This window comes from Muntiacus reevesi, chromosome 7, assembly GCF_963930625.1.
Source record: "Muntiacus reevesi chromosome 7, mMunRee1.1, whole genome shotgun sequence".
NCBI classification, from domain to species: Eukaryota; Metazoa; Chordata; class Mammalia; order Artiodactyla; family Cervidae; genus Muntiacus; species Muntiacus reevesi.
Genome location: NC_089255.1, coordinates 74,767,836 through 74,781,924, shown reverse-complemented (window position 1 = coordinate 74,781,924; position 14,089 = coordinate 74,767,836). Strand labels below are relative to the sequence as shown.

The 14,089-nt window shown below is 37.5% G+C and overlaps 1 protein-coding gene across 8 annotated transcripts in view; it reads right to left on the bottom strand.

Annotated features, from left to right (window-relative positions):
* Nucleotides 1–14,089, bottom strand: part of FUT8 (fucosyltransferase 8) — a 495,007-nt gene that overhangs the window by 13,438 nt on the left and 467,480 nt on the right. For all 8 annotated transcript variants that reach the window (XM_065941788.1, XM_065941787.1, XM_065941792.1 and 5 more), the window contains 2 exons: nucleotides 12,365–12,611; nucleotides 7,675–7,851 (listed from right to left, as the gene is read on the bottom strand). In XM_065941788.1, the coding sequence (XP_065797860.1) occupies nucleotides 7,675–7,851; nucleotides 12,365–12,611 (424 nt within the window). The remainder of the gene's footprint in view (nucleotides 1–7,674; nucleotides 7,852–12,364; nucleotides 12,612–14,089) is intronic.

The following is a 14,089-nucleotide window of genomic DNA, read 5'->3' as shown; positions in this document are numbered from 1 at the left end:
AATGTTGAGCTTTAAGCCAACTCTTTCACTCTCCTCCTTCACTTTCATCAAGAGGCTTTTTTGTTCCTCTTCACTCTCTGCCATACGGGTGGTGTCATCTGCATATCTGAGGCTATTGATATTTCTCCCGGCAATCTTGATTCCAGCTTGTGCTTCTTCCAGCCCAGCGTTTCTCATGATGTACTCTGCATATAAGTTAAATAAGCAGGGTGACAATATCCAGCCTTGACGTACTCCTTTTCCTATTTGGAACCAGTCTGTTGTTCCATGTCCAGTTCTAACTGTTGCTTCCTGACCTGCATATAGGTTTCTCAAGAGGCAGATCAGGTGGTCTGGTATCCCCATGTCTTTCAGAATTTTCCACAGTTTATTGTGATCCACACAGTCAAAGGCTTTGGCATAGTCAATAAAGCAGAAATAGATGTTTTTCTGGAACTCTCTTGCTTTTTTGATGATCCAGCGGATGTTGGCAATTTGATCTCTGGTTCCTCTGCCTTTTCGAAAACCAGCTTGAACATCTGGAAGTTCACAGTTCACGTATTGCTGAAGCCTGGCTTGGAGAATTTTGAGCATTACTTTACTAACGTGTGAGATGAGTGCAATTGTGAGGTAGTTTGAGCATTCTTTGGCATTGCTTTTCTTGGGGATTGGAATGAAAACTGACCTTTTCCAGTCCTGTGGCCACTACTGAGTTTTCCCAATTTGCTGGCATATTGAGTGCAGCACTTTCACAGCATCATCTTTCAGGATTTGAAATAGCTTAACTGGAATTCCATCACCTTCACTAGCTTTGTTCATAGTGATGCCTTCTAAGGCCCACTTGACTTCACATTCCAGGATGTCTGGCTCTAGGTGAGTGATCACACCATCATGGTTATCTGGGTGGTGAAGATCGTTTTTGTACAGTTCTTCTGTGTATTCTTGTCACCTCTTCTTAATATCTTCTGCTTCTGTTAGGTCCATACCATTTCTGTCCTTTATCGAGCCCATCTTTGCATGAAATGTTCCCTTCATATCTCTAATTTTCTTGAAGAGATCTCTAGTCTTTCCCATGCTTTTTTTTTCCCTCTATTTCTTTGCATTGATCGCTGAGGAAGGCTTTCTTATCTCTCCTGGCTATTCTTTGGAACTCTGCATTCAAATGGGAATATCTTTCCTTTTCTCCTTTGCTTTTCCCTTCTCTCCTTTTCACAGCTATTTGTAAGACCTCCTCAGACAGCCATTTTGCTTTTTTGCATTTTTTTTCCTTGGGGACTGTCTTGATTCCTGTCTCTTGTACAATGTCATGAACCTCCGTCCATAGTTCATCAGGCACTCTGTCTATCAGAGCTAATCCCTTGAATCTATTTCTCACTTCCACTATATAGTCATAAGGAATTTGATTTAGGTCATACCTGAAAAGTCTACTGGTTTTCCCTACTTTCTTCAATTTATGTCTGAATTTGGCAATAAGGAGTTCATGATCTGAGCCACAGTCAGCTCCCAGTCTTGTTTTTGCTGACTGTATAGAGCTTCTCCATCTTTGGCTGCAAAGAATACAATCAATCTGATTTCAGTGTTGACCATCTGGTGATGTCCATGTGTAGAGTTTTCACTTGTGTTGTTGGAAGAGAGTGTTTGCTATGACCAGTGCGTTCTCTTGGCAAAACTCTATTAACCTTTGCCCTGCTTCATTCTGTACTCCAAGGCCAAATTTGCCTGTTACTTCAGGTGTTTCTTGACTTCTTACTTTTGCATTCCAGTGCCCTATAATGAAAAGGACATCTTTTTTGGGTGTTAGTTCTAAAAGGTCTTGTAGGTCTTGTAGTAAATATATATTTACTGTTTATTTTAGGCTTCCCTGGTGGCTCAGTGGTAAGGAATCTGCCTGCTAAGCAGGAGATCTGGGTTTAATCCCTGGGTCAGGAAGATCCCTTGGAGAAGGAAATGGCAACCCACTCCAGTATTTTTGCCTGGAGAATCCCATGGACAGGGGAGGCTGGCAGACTACAGTCCATGGGGTCACAGAAGAGTCAGACATGACTTAGCAACTAAATAAAAACTGTTTACTGTCTGCATTCATTTCCACCTCCATCATCCCTAATTAGAATGTAAACTCTATAAAGAGATATTTCTTCTGCTCTGTTTACTCTGTTATTCTCAGAACCTAAAAGAGAATCTAGAATGTAACAGAATATCAATAAATATTTGTTGAGTGAACAACAGTTCCTATTCATAAGCCGTGAGACAGCAAGAGTCAGTTTACGTGGCTTTTTCCACACAGTATTTCCCAAAGCTTAGCTATGCCTTATTTTCCTTTGCATCACAGCATCTAGAACTCCACATAAAGTCACGTGGATAAACACATGAACAAGTGAGTGCTACCCATGACTGGGACGCTTTCCTAATTCCTTAACAGCTGCTTCAGATTTCTCTTCATTCCACAGCCTCCAAGGAGTTTTCTCTCACTGCCTCTAAAGATGACTGTGAAGAAAAAGTCTCTGAGCACTGTTTCAGACTGGTATTCAGTGATCAGATCCATTTGGCCTCATTATTTTTGACATTTTGCCCTCCCAGCTCTAAATCAGGGAGATGAAGGAAATGTCACATTTGTTCTATAAAGAAAACAACCAAAGAGACTTAATGTGATTCCTGTGATGATGCACATATCCAGGCATGGGGCTAAAGCAGAAACAAATAAATATGAAAAGCCTGGAGGGTGAAGGAGGAGAGAAATTGTTAAAACACACCAGTACAGATTGTAGCCTAGAGTAAAGACTAACTCTGGCAGCATGGTATAGGTACTCAGTGGAACAGCGTGATCCTTTTTCTGAGAAGTGACACTAACATTATGCCCTTCCGAACTTAAAGGCCTCTTCCTGGCACCAAACCAAAAGAGCACCTAAGTTCCTCAGGCTTTATCTCTACACGCAAAAGAGCCTGATGAAGGATATTGAGTGTTGAAAAAAACAGAAACAGTGGAAGTAATGAAGGAAGGAGATTCTGTACTTCCAACAGTGAGCATGGAAAACTTCACAGAAACATACTTCTTTCTTGTCTTATGCCCACAAGTACGCAGCAGAAGAGGTCTTCCAGTGTGAGGCTGCAGAGACTGGCAATGATTTTAAAAAGTATCTTTTCTTCTTCCATGTTGTAAAAATTTATTTTTTATATCACCCACAAAGAACTAACCTGAAATTAAAAATAGTATCAAATTTTCTTTTGTGAAGTCTTTCTTCAGATTGAGGGAAAGACCCTTCTTGACTTCACTACCTAGCATACAACTCCTTCAGGACAAGTACTGATATATGATGACACTGTGATTAATGGTTACATGTATACTGCCTATCAGTTAGAGAGATACTCACTGAGAGGAGGAGCCACATATTATTTTAGGTTTCTTTGTATTTCTAATGTGAGAAATGCCAGGCTGGATGAAGGTGCAAAGTGGAATCAAGATTTCCGGGAAAAGTATCAATAACTTCAGATATGCAGATGATACCACCCTTACGGCAGAAAGTGAAGAGGAACTAAAGAGTCTCTTAATCCAAGTGAAAGAGGATAGCGAAAAAGCTGGCTTAAAACTCAACATTCAGAAAAACGAAGATCATGGCATCAGTCCCATCACTTCATGGAAAACAGGTGGGGAAACAATGGAAACAGTGACAGAATTTATTTTCTTGGGCTCTGAAATCACTGCAGATGGTGACTGCAGCCATGAAATTAAAGGACGCTTACTCCTTGGAAGAAAAGCTATTACCAACTTAGACAGCATATTAAAAAGCATAGACATTACTTTGCTGACAAAGGTCTGTCTAGTCAAAGCTATGGTTGTTCCAGTAGTCATATACAGATGTGAGAGTTGGACTATAAAGAAAGCTGAGCGCCAAAGAACTGATCCTTCTGAACCGTGGTGTTGGAGAAGACTCTTGAGAGTCCCTTGGACTGCAAGGAGATCTAACCAGTCCATCCTAAAGGAAATCAGTATTGAATATGCACTGGAAGGACTGATGCTGAAGCTGAAACTCCAATACTTTGGCCACCTGATGTGAAGAACTGACTCACTGGAAAAGACCTTGATGCTGGGAAGGAGGAGAAGGGGACAACAGAGGATGAGATGGTTGGATGGCATCACCGACTCGATGGACATGAGTTTGAGCAAGCTCTGGGAGTTGGTGATGGACAGGCAAGCCTGGCATGCTGCAGTCCATGGGGTGCAAACAGTCGGACATGACTGAGTGACTGAACTGAACTGAACTGAATGCCCTGTAACTGTGTCTAGCAAATTGTATGTAGTTCGATAAAATAGTGAAGACATTTACCACAAAGGCTGATTCTTCATTTGATATGGCAACCAAATGCTTTAGAAAACCTTTTTAACAGATTTCTCTTGCTTCTATTCATTTAAATAAACTTAATTTTAGGAAGAGCTCATCCAGCATTTTTCACAAAGAGCAAAATAAATATGTAAATATTTAATCTGAGAGATTTTTAATAGCTTGTTTTTGTTTCCTGTTTCACTCCTACCCTCAGTCTTCATTATCTCAGAATACAATATTGGATAGACAATTTTAATAGTTCTTATTTCTCTGACTGCCAAAGATTTTTAGATTTAAACACTCTAATACTGAATTACCTGAGGAGATCTCCATGTTAGCAATAGCTGTCACGGTCACTGGGATGCTGGTGCTAAAATCTCGTGAACGAAAGCGAAACCTGAGGTGTAATACTAAGCAACAAGGCATTAACTACTGGAGTCACAGACACAAACTAATCTCTACCCCCTTTACAAAGAATAAGTTACTCAGAAAAAAGGTTTCTTCTCTGTATGAATCCTATGCATCACCTAAGTTTGCATCACTCTTGCATCCTTTACATCACTCTTCACTCTCCTGAAGCGGAAAAGTCTTATAATCACCTTGGATACTATATGCCTTGTTGAGAAATTAATTCATGTTTTTGGTCTTCTGAAACAATAACAGAAGTTTTATGACTTGTTTAGGATCAAAACCAGTCATGAGAGGTCAAAAGCAGAGTTAATTCAGAGTGGAAAAAAACATTTAAGTAAAATAATGAAGGCAGGACATAGCATTTAAATTCCTGAGAAAATCTTTAATTGACTCAGAAAAACCAAAGGATTTCCAAAGAGGAACAAATATGCATAAAATGCAATTGCTACATTTATAACAGGAATATGGAGGAAAATGCTGCCTGAACTACCATGGGGAGAGGAGTTACTAGCTACTGATCAAAAAAAAAAAAAAAATCAAGTTTTTCTATTCCCACAATCCAAGTAGATACTACTGCCAACTGTACTATAAGGATTGCTTGGTGTAAGAATATCATGCTGTGCTATGGATCACAGATGTAACATGTTCATATTCTTTTATCTAAATACTTTCAAGCCCAGAAATCTAGATTAAGGAAATAATATGGATAATTTTAGGCACACCTCACAGCACTGTAAATAACCTGTCAAATATTAGGAGAATGGTCAAGTAAGCAATGGTATTTCCACTCACTGGATATTTAATCACTAAAAAAAAAAGAGAGACTGACAATGACTTTTTTTTTTAGCAACCTATGAAAAGGGATCTATTGCTGTATTAAGAAAAAGGAGAGTTCAAATTATATAGAATATGATCAATTGTTAAAATGTATAACTATATAAATATCTGAAGGAAATATGTTGATATTTAAAAAGTTGTTAACTACTGAGTAATGAGATTATGAGTAATATTTTTTCCTTGTTTGTATACTCAACAACTCCATATTTTCTAATGAGCATGAACTATTTTGTTAATCAAGGGGAAAATTTATGATGCATTCAAGAACAAGTAAAAGACTAAATAAAGTAATATTTTAATATTTTTTCAACTAAGCTACAAATTCAGTCAGGTATTTTAAAATGAAGGACTAAGATGAACTATTTCTACTTCATTTCTAATAGGTCTGCATATCAAACTGGAACAGTATCTGTGGAATTTTTTTCTTATGTTTTGTGTCCAAGTCTTCATTTAATCCCTAACACTTACATAAGAATATATAACTTGGCTTATATTTGGCTGATGAATTTCTTGGCCCTTTGGCTTGTATGTGTGTATATGTGTGTGTGAGAGAGAGAGTGTGTGTCCATGTGTACAATCCATAGAGGGAGCCTTAAAGAAAAAAACAATTTATATCAGGTTAATTTGCATTCTTATGAGGTAGAAATAGGGTTTAAAGGATTATCCAGTGATTTGGATAAATACTTGCATTATAGTATTCATTCCAGATTTGTTTTTCTTCCCAACATTTGTTTTTCTTTGTGAATAAAAAGGATTGAGAAACAAATTAATTAAAAGTCAAATAGGTCAAATGACTAACTGCTAATAAAACGTCTTCAAACTGACTGGACTGAAATGAGTGTAACTCAGTACTTACTGAACACTTACTAGAACCAGGTATAGTTTCAAAGTGCTTATAATGTGAGGGAACCAGAAATAAGCAAGTGCTAAATATTAAGATAAATGCACTTAGGGGAGGAACACTTAGTCAAGGGTTCAGGGATGATTTCTGGAGTAGAAGGTATTACTGAACTGCAAGGAAACCAAACCAATCAATTCTAAAGGAAATCAACCTTGATTATTCATTGGAAGGATTGATGCTGAAGCTGAAGCTCCAATACTTTGGCCACCAGATGCAAAGAGTCGACTCACTGGAAAAGACCCTCATGCTAGGAAACATTGACGGTAGGAGGAGAAGGGGATGACAGAGGACGAGATAGCTGGATGGCATCACCAACTCAACGGACATGAGTTTGAGCAAACTCTAGGAGACAATGAAGAACAGGGAAGCCTGGCGTGCTGCAGTCCACAGGGTCACAAAGAGTCGGACACAACTCAGTGACTGAACAACAACAAAAGCACTCCTTGTACTGCCCGTTCCCCTACGAGATTAGGAATTCCTTGAGAGCAGAGAGTGTCTTGCATATCAGGGACTCCCCAGCACCTAGCACAGTGCCTGAAACACAGACGGGCGGGCTCAGTAATGATGGTGTTGCTCAGTACAAACTAGCAGTCCTGATTCTTTCACCGATAAAACTCCTCTTTTGATTCTCTGTCTTTTAAAAAAAATATAATCTCCAAATTCCAGATGTTTTTACAAGGTGAAAACTTGCATCTTACACATGGTTTCAGTTGCCTTCGATTCTTAGTGAAGACTGTAAGAGCAAAAGGACAAGTACGCGGTGTGTTTCATTTTTAACAGTCTTGTGAATTGGTTAGTGTTATGGACTGAATGTTTGTGTCCCCTCAGAATTCACATGTGTAAGCTCTAACTCCCAATGTGATAATATTTAGAGATGGGGCCTTAGTGTGAGGCCCTCATGATGGAATGAGTATCCTTACAAGAGAGACCAGAAAGCTTGCCCTCTGTCTTCCAAGCACACAAAGGTCGTGTGAGTATATTACGAGATGACTGCTGCCCACAAGTCAAGAGAAGGGGTTTCAGAATGAAGTCTACATCTTGCTGGCACCACAACTATGCTTTGATCATAATAAGAGTTGCACGAGCACACAGTTGTTCTGAATTTAAAACTCCCAATAATCAGTAATAACATTCAATGTAACAAGAATCACCAGTCATGGGAATTAAGGATTCATTTTGACTGAAAAGAATTGGTCCACTGTAGAATCATTAGTTCATCTTACTTACTTTGTTTTTGCCTCCTTCAATAAAGAAGGGTCATCTGTGGCCAAATATACTCTTTTTTTATCCACTTGCATTCTGCGAGCAAGAAGCTGAAAATGTTCTTCAACGTGCACCATGTATTCCTCAATGGGGTGGAAGGCTGCTTCAGTTCCTACTTTGTCTGTGCGTCTGACGTGGACTCTGCAGGGACAGAGAGAGAAAGTTAGAGACTACTGAAAATGCTCTGATGCACAGAGGACTTTTAGGGTATTCAGCTTTACACCTCTATTCATGGTGGCATTATGGACATTTCCTTTTCTTTTTAAAAAAATTTACTTATTTTAATTGGAAGATAATTGCTTTACAATATCGTGATGGTTTTGCCATACATCAATATAAACCGGCCCTTCTCTCACATCCCTTCCCACCCTATCCCTCCAGGTTGTCACAGAGCACTGGCTTTGGGTGCCCTGTGTCATACATCAAACTTGCCCTGGTTATCTATTTTACACCTGGTAATGAAAATGTTTCAATGCTATTCTTTCAAATCACCCCACCCTCTCCTCCCACTGAGTCCAAAAATCTGTTCTTTATGTCTGTGTCTCCTTTGCTTCCCTGCATGTAGGATCGTCAGTACCGTCTTTCTAGATTCCGTATATTTGTGTTAATATACAACATTTGTCTGACTTATTTCACTCTGTATAGTAGGCTCTAGGTTCACTCACCTCATTAGAACTGACTCAAATGTGTTCTTTTTTATAGCTGAGTAATATTTCACTGTGTATATGCACCACAACTTTCTTATTCTGTGGGTGTACATTTAGGTTGCTTCCATGTCCTAGCTATTATAAATAGTGCTGCAATGAACAAGGGTACATGTGTCTTTTTCAATTCTGGTTTTCCCATTTATGCACAATTAAACCAATTTTTCTTTCATTTTCAACATTAGAAAAAAGAAAACCAATATTAAAAAATTCAAACACATGTATTCTAAATATATTTGCATATTAATACAAGGGGGATTAGAAAATAAGTCTTTGAAAAATGCTTTAAAGAGAAAGTAATTGGCAAAGCAGAAGTAAATGGGAGTTTCTAGAGTTAGACTGTATATAAGGCAGCAAATATCAACCAAAAAACTAGAAATAATTTTTAATATTTTGACAATAAAGGATGCCAAGATTCACAGTTATTATTAGAGAACATTAAATATATCATTTGTAAAGTTTTGATGCCAAGTTTTCTTTTTCTTCATTTTTTCCTGTATCATCACTATAACACCAGCTTGTAGAGTTTAAAGCTAAGGAAAACACACACCTGCAAGGATACTCCCTATAGCACAATTAAGGCAAGGCAAACCTTTTAACAGTTCTTACTACTTTGAGTGCATGGAACCATTCCAACCTTTTTTTGTTGTAGGTATAATGAATTTCCTTTCTCTGCTGTTTTACCCTACCAAATACAAGCAGATACTAATCTCATCTGTTTAATCTCAGCTATTTAAGAAAAGCTCAAAAACTGTGAAATTGTAGAACTGGGGACACAGAGTTACACTGTCTTGCACTGAATAAGGCCTCGACTTTCAACAGTATTTTAATGAAAATAAGAATAATAGTAATCATAGTTGGTTTTCAGAAGTTAAAACACTCCTTACTTTTGCCCTTTCTATATAACCCCTCTCTTCCCAAGTTACTAAACCACTGCTCATAAAAAGAAAAGAACAAGGTAGATTTGTTTCCTTTTAGGTCATAATACATGAGCAAGTCTTAAGTCAAGCCTGGGCTTCCCTGGGGGCTCAGAGGGTAAAGGATCTGCCTGCAATGCAGGAGACCCAGATTCAATCCCTGGGTTGGGAAGATCCCCTGGAGAAGACAATGGCAACCCACTCCAGTTTTCTTGCCTGGAGAATTCTATGGACAGAGGAGCCTGGCGGGCTATAGTCCATGAGGTCACAAAGAATCAGACATGACTGAGTGACTAACACTTTCACGGTAAGTCAAGCCTAGGGCCAACCATTTATTATGAATCTGGAGTGAGGATTCAATTTCATTGGAGTTACTCTGTCATCTTCATGGCTATTCTTTCCTTTGCATTTCAGATGATAGTCCAGATGTGAATACTAACATATGAGCACCTATTGTATCACATCTTTTCCTTTTCACAATCTTCTTAGTCACTGGTTCTCTCAGGAAACTTGGAATTGTTCACTGTGCTCCGGAGATGAAATGGGACAGAAAGAACAATTCCACTGAATTTCAATGAGAAGTTTCATAAGAAGAAACACTACTTGAAATTCTGATTTTTACCATGCATTTGTTTTAGTACCATTTAGAATGGGTCAGTAACATATACATATGAAGATGTAGACACAAGTGGAAAAATAGGATGGGAGATATGAAATTAAAAACAAAAACAAAGGAGATCTATAACAAAAAGGAACAATCAGAGGAAGAGGAGCAGGGTACTACTAAGCAATTCTCTAAATTCTTCAAGCATTCCTAAAACTAGGCCTGGACCAATAATTTGAGAGAGGACCTTAAATGGATTTTAATGAAAGACTGTTAGACCTGTGAAGGATATTAGAATGCAACTCTTTCATCTAACAGTTAAAGAAACTGATGCCTCTGAAGACATTTCAGGGAACAAAATGACAACCTAAGGCAAAAAGGAATGTTGGTTTCTTTCACTTGCATTTCAGCCCAGTCTTGTAAAGTAAAAGTTATTTCTGTACTTGCCTGATTTTCATTATCACAGCTCCTGTAGGGCAAGGAATCTGATTTTATTTATTCCCAATTCCACCAAACACAACAAATAAATGAATGAATGAATGATGGGTACACACAAAAGTCTATTACTGTGTTAACAGAAACCTATTATCTAACACAGTGGTTTTTTTTTTTTTTAATACACAAAGAAAGAGTGACAATTAACGAAGGCTGAGAATGACCAAGTAAGTTGTCCAAAGTCACATAACTTGCTAGTGGTAGAAACTAGTCTGGACTCTTAGATTCTTGAATTCTAGTGCACCCCTCTTTCAGAAAGCACACTACCTCAGTGTGCAAATAACTTAGTTGTCTGTAGAACTTCAAGTTCCTGTATTTGGCCAGTTCTCAATGTGGGGGATGCTCCATGAAAAATTAATAAAGGTAGCTTTCTGCTATGTAAAACTACAGGTTATCCAAACAAAGTTAAGAAGCTTTAAGTCCTGGTTTTGCCTTTATAAACTCTGGAACTTTGGAAAGAGATTTCTTGTAAAATGGTTATCTCTGCCTGCATCACTGGACTGTGTTACAGGATCACTGAGATAATGCAGTTGAAGTTATTTTGGTAATGTAACTACTATCCTGCAAGTTTCTCCACCTTGAAAATTCTATTCTAACACTGTGGTTCTGAAGGCTTTCTTGGTCCAGAAAGTACATTTCCCCTTCCCTGACTTCTCATAAGACTTCTATGCTTTTCCTCAGGGCATTAATCACATTCTCCCAGTATAATGTTAGTTGTTAAGTCTCTTTTCCCATGGACTGTAATGAGTTGAAAGGAGTCATTTAAAAAAAATTAATCTTGGTCCCCCACAGTAGCAGGTATTCAATAAATGTTCTGCAGATAAGTGAATGAATCAACACATGTATTAATATTAATCAATAGCTGACATTATTACAAACAATAGAAGCTGCAGAATGCCATAGTCTAGCCTACAAATCTATTTTCAGGAATTACTTAAGCATCAGTCTCTCTGAAAGGTAATAACATTTTACAGTGTATTTTTTCCCTACAGAACCAAAATCCTTTTTCATTCTTATATTATCACATCATCATTTTTAGGGGAGGTATTACCTTCCCTATTTTACAAATGGAAAAAAAATCAAAGCTCAATAATACTATTATTAAGTAACTTGACCCAGAATTAGGGAACAGGCAGGAGTATTACCAAGGTCACTTAACTCTCATATTCTTTCCTTTAGCCAAAGAACATTTCCTGTGGTGTGAAATCTGGTATCAGGACACAGAAAACTCCTTATTCATAACTTTTTATGTATGGGTATAGGACAGAGCACATACTTGTGAGCAAAGGTGTTCTTTTGGAATTTTTTTGCTTCCAGGATTTCCTGATACATTTCCCTTAACATAAGCATGAGACTGAATACATATATACATGGTAATTACTAAGTGGGCTAAGAGACAACTTTAAATAACAATTTTAACATTATCTTACATTACAAATGAAATCTTTATTCTCAAAATGGCTTCCAAAACAAAAAGAAAGCAGAACATCAAAAATGCAAAATAATCACCAGTGGCAATGAAAGAAACCTAAGAAGAAGGTGTAAAAGAAAAGCTATAAATGTGAGCACCCCATTTCGTGGCCCTGTTAGAGTAAGACAGGAAGCATGTATAGTATCTAAAACACTCCCAATAAAATAAAATTTTGCTCGTTTCCCCAGGAGAGACAGCTAATTTCAGAAATATGTTTTAATATATTTGCTGAACGAATAAATGAACAAATTATTAAGTGACTAAAATGTGATGACTCAGCTGTTCTAAGTTAACAAAGGAAGAATGATCTATCTCCCTGTGGCCTAAGGTGAACACTGGAACCTCTGTTTTGGGGGTGTGGCTATGAAAATTATACTAAACCTTGTAACGTTCATACTGTACTCTAAAGTTATGCACCCCTGTTACTACATATCACTTTAGGAGGAACAAATCAGGTTCTTACCCAATAACTGGATGTTTGAAGCCTAGCTTCCTGGTGGCCTCTTCTATCTCCTTTTCTAGCCAAGGCTGTGGGCGGATCAAGTATTTGACAAACTGGGACACCCACCACACTGCAGGGTCACCATGGACGCGTACAAGTCGGTCTGCAAGGTCTTCTGGTACAGCCAGGGGTAAGTATGGAGGACGAGGATGAAGACTGTCCACAATGGGCAGCTCGACTACCTGTACATTTTTGTCCTTTACTTCACCTGAGGGAATATCAAAGCAGATCATCACATTGTATTGCGTGTACAACTACCATTTGACAAGAACTCACTCTGGCTGCTTTTATTGTCACAGAAACTCTAAAGTACTATAATTTTCATTTTATAGAGGAAGTTAAGTAACTTGCCCTAGGTACCAGAGTAAAAGTGACAGAGCCGAATTTCACATTCAGGTTGGTCTCCCTCTCGAGTATGTGGCCTTTTCTTTTCTACCATAATGGGCTGCCATATCAATACCTCATAACCCAGATAAAGATGGTTTCCAGCACTCCAAGCATCTAATCAGAGAATAACCATATTGTCAGTAGACATGTTCCCCTAGGCAAAGTCTTGTTTTCTATAACTGTTTTTCTTTTTAAAATTTGTATTGCAGTACAGTTGACTTACAATGTTGTGCTACTTTCTGCTGTATGGAGAAGGACAAATATCAAATGATAGAGTTGACATGTGGAATCTCTAATTGTTTGTTTTGAATTAGAAAAAGAGTTCTCAAAACTTCCAGCATGTCATGATAGCAAATGGCTCTTGCATACTTTCATGACAGAGCACAATGACTCTAGAGATATCTAAAGATTACAATTTTAAGACAAGCATCTCTTAAAGAAACAAAATAAGATAGTTCTAAAATCTTTTTTTTGCCTAGCCAAAATTCTACCTATTATATTTTCAATGGTGACCGTAATAGAATCTGTGTTGATTGTATACCTGAATAATTTTAATTTCAAGTTAGAAAAGAGATAGATAATTGCTGTAAATTATGATTACTTTTGAAATTCAACTTCTATGTACCATTAATGTTACTGCTGTTCTATCAACTTTATAATGCATTGAGAACAAACCAAGATGTTATAACCAGTATCCTCAGAGTTTATGTCACATTTTAAAGACCACATAGTATTAATAATAACTAGAAAACACAAACATACTAGACAGAAAGATTTCACAAATATAAAATATACTGACTTAAATTTTCAGTAACAAAACATGTTAACCTAAACATACAAAATAACTCCAGTTAAGATGCTGTCATTGTGCATAATAAATTAGAACCAGAGTTAATCATTGGGCCATTAAAGAAAGAATGTACTTGTAATAAGCAGACCAAGAATATGTTTAAAATACACTCACCAAAATGAAACACAGTCCTTAAATTTTGCTTTTCAATACATGGAAAAAGTGCTTTAAAATAAATTACATGATCTGAGTATGTCACTCAAACCAACTGCATGGTTATTAGAAAGTCAGTTGTAAAACTAAGGATTAGAAGCATCTGGTTAATATTCTCACTGATATGTAAAACTCATTTCAGGAGTCTTAGAACAAGACCCTTGACATATAATATATGTTGAGTGAATAAATTAGAATAAACAAATTTACCACCAGTATTGTAGTTCACCTCATATGCCAGTTAAGAAAGAGCTGGGCACCTTTATCAGATGAGAAACTGTAATTTAAGAGTGTTT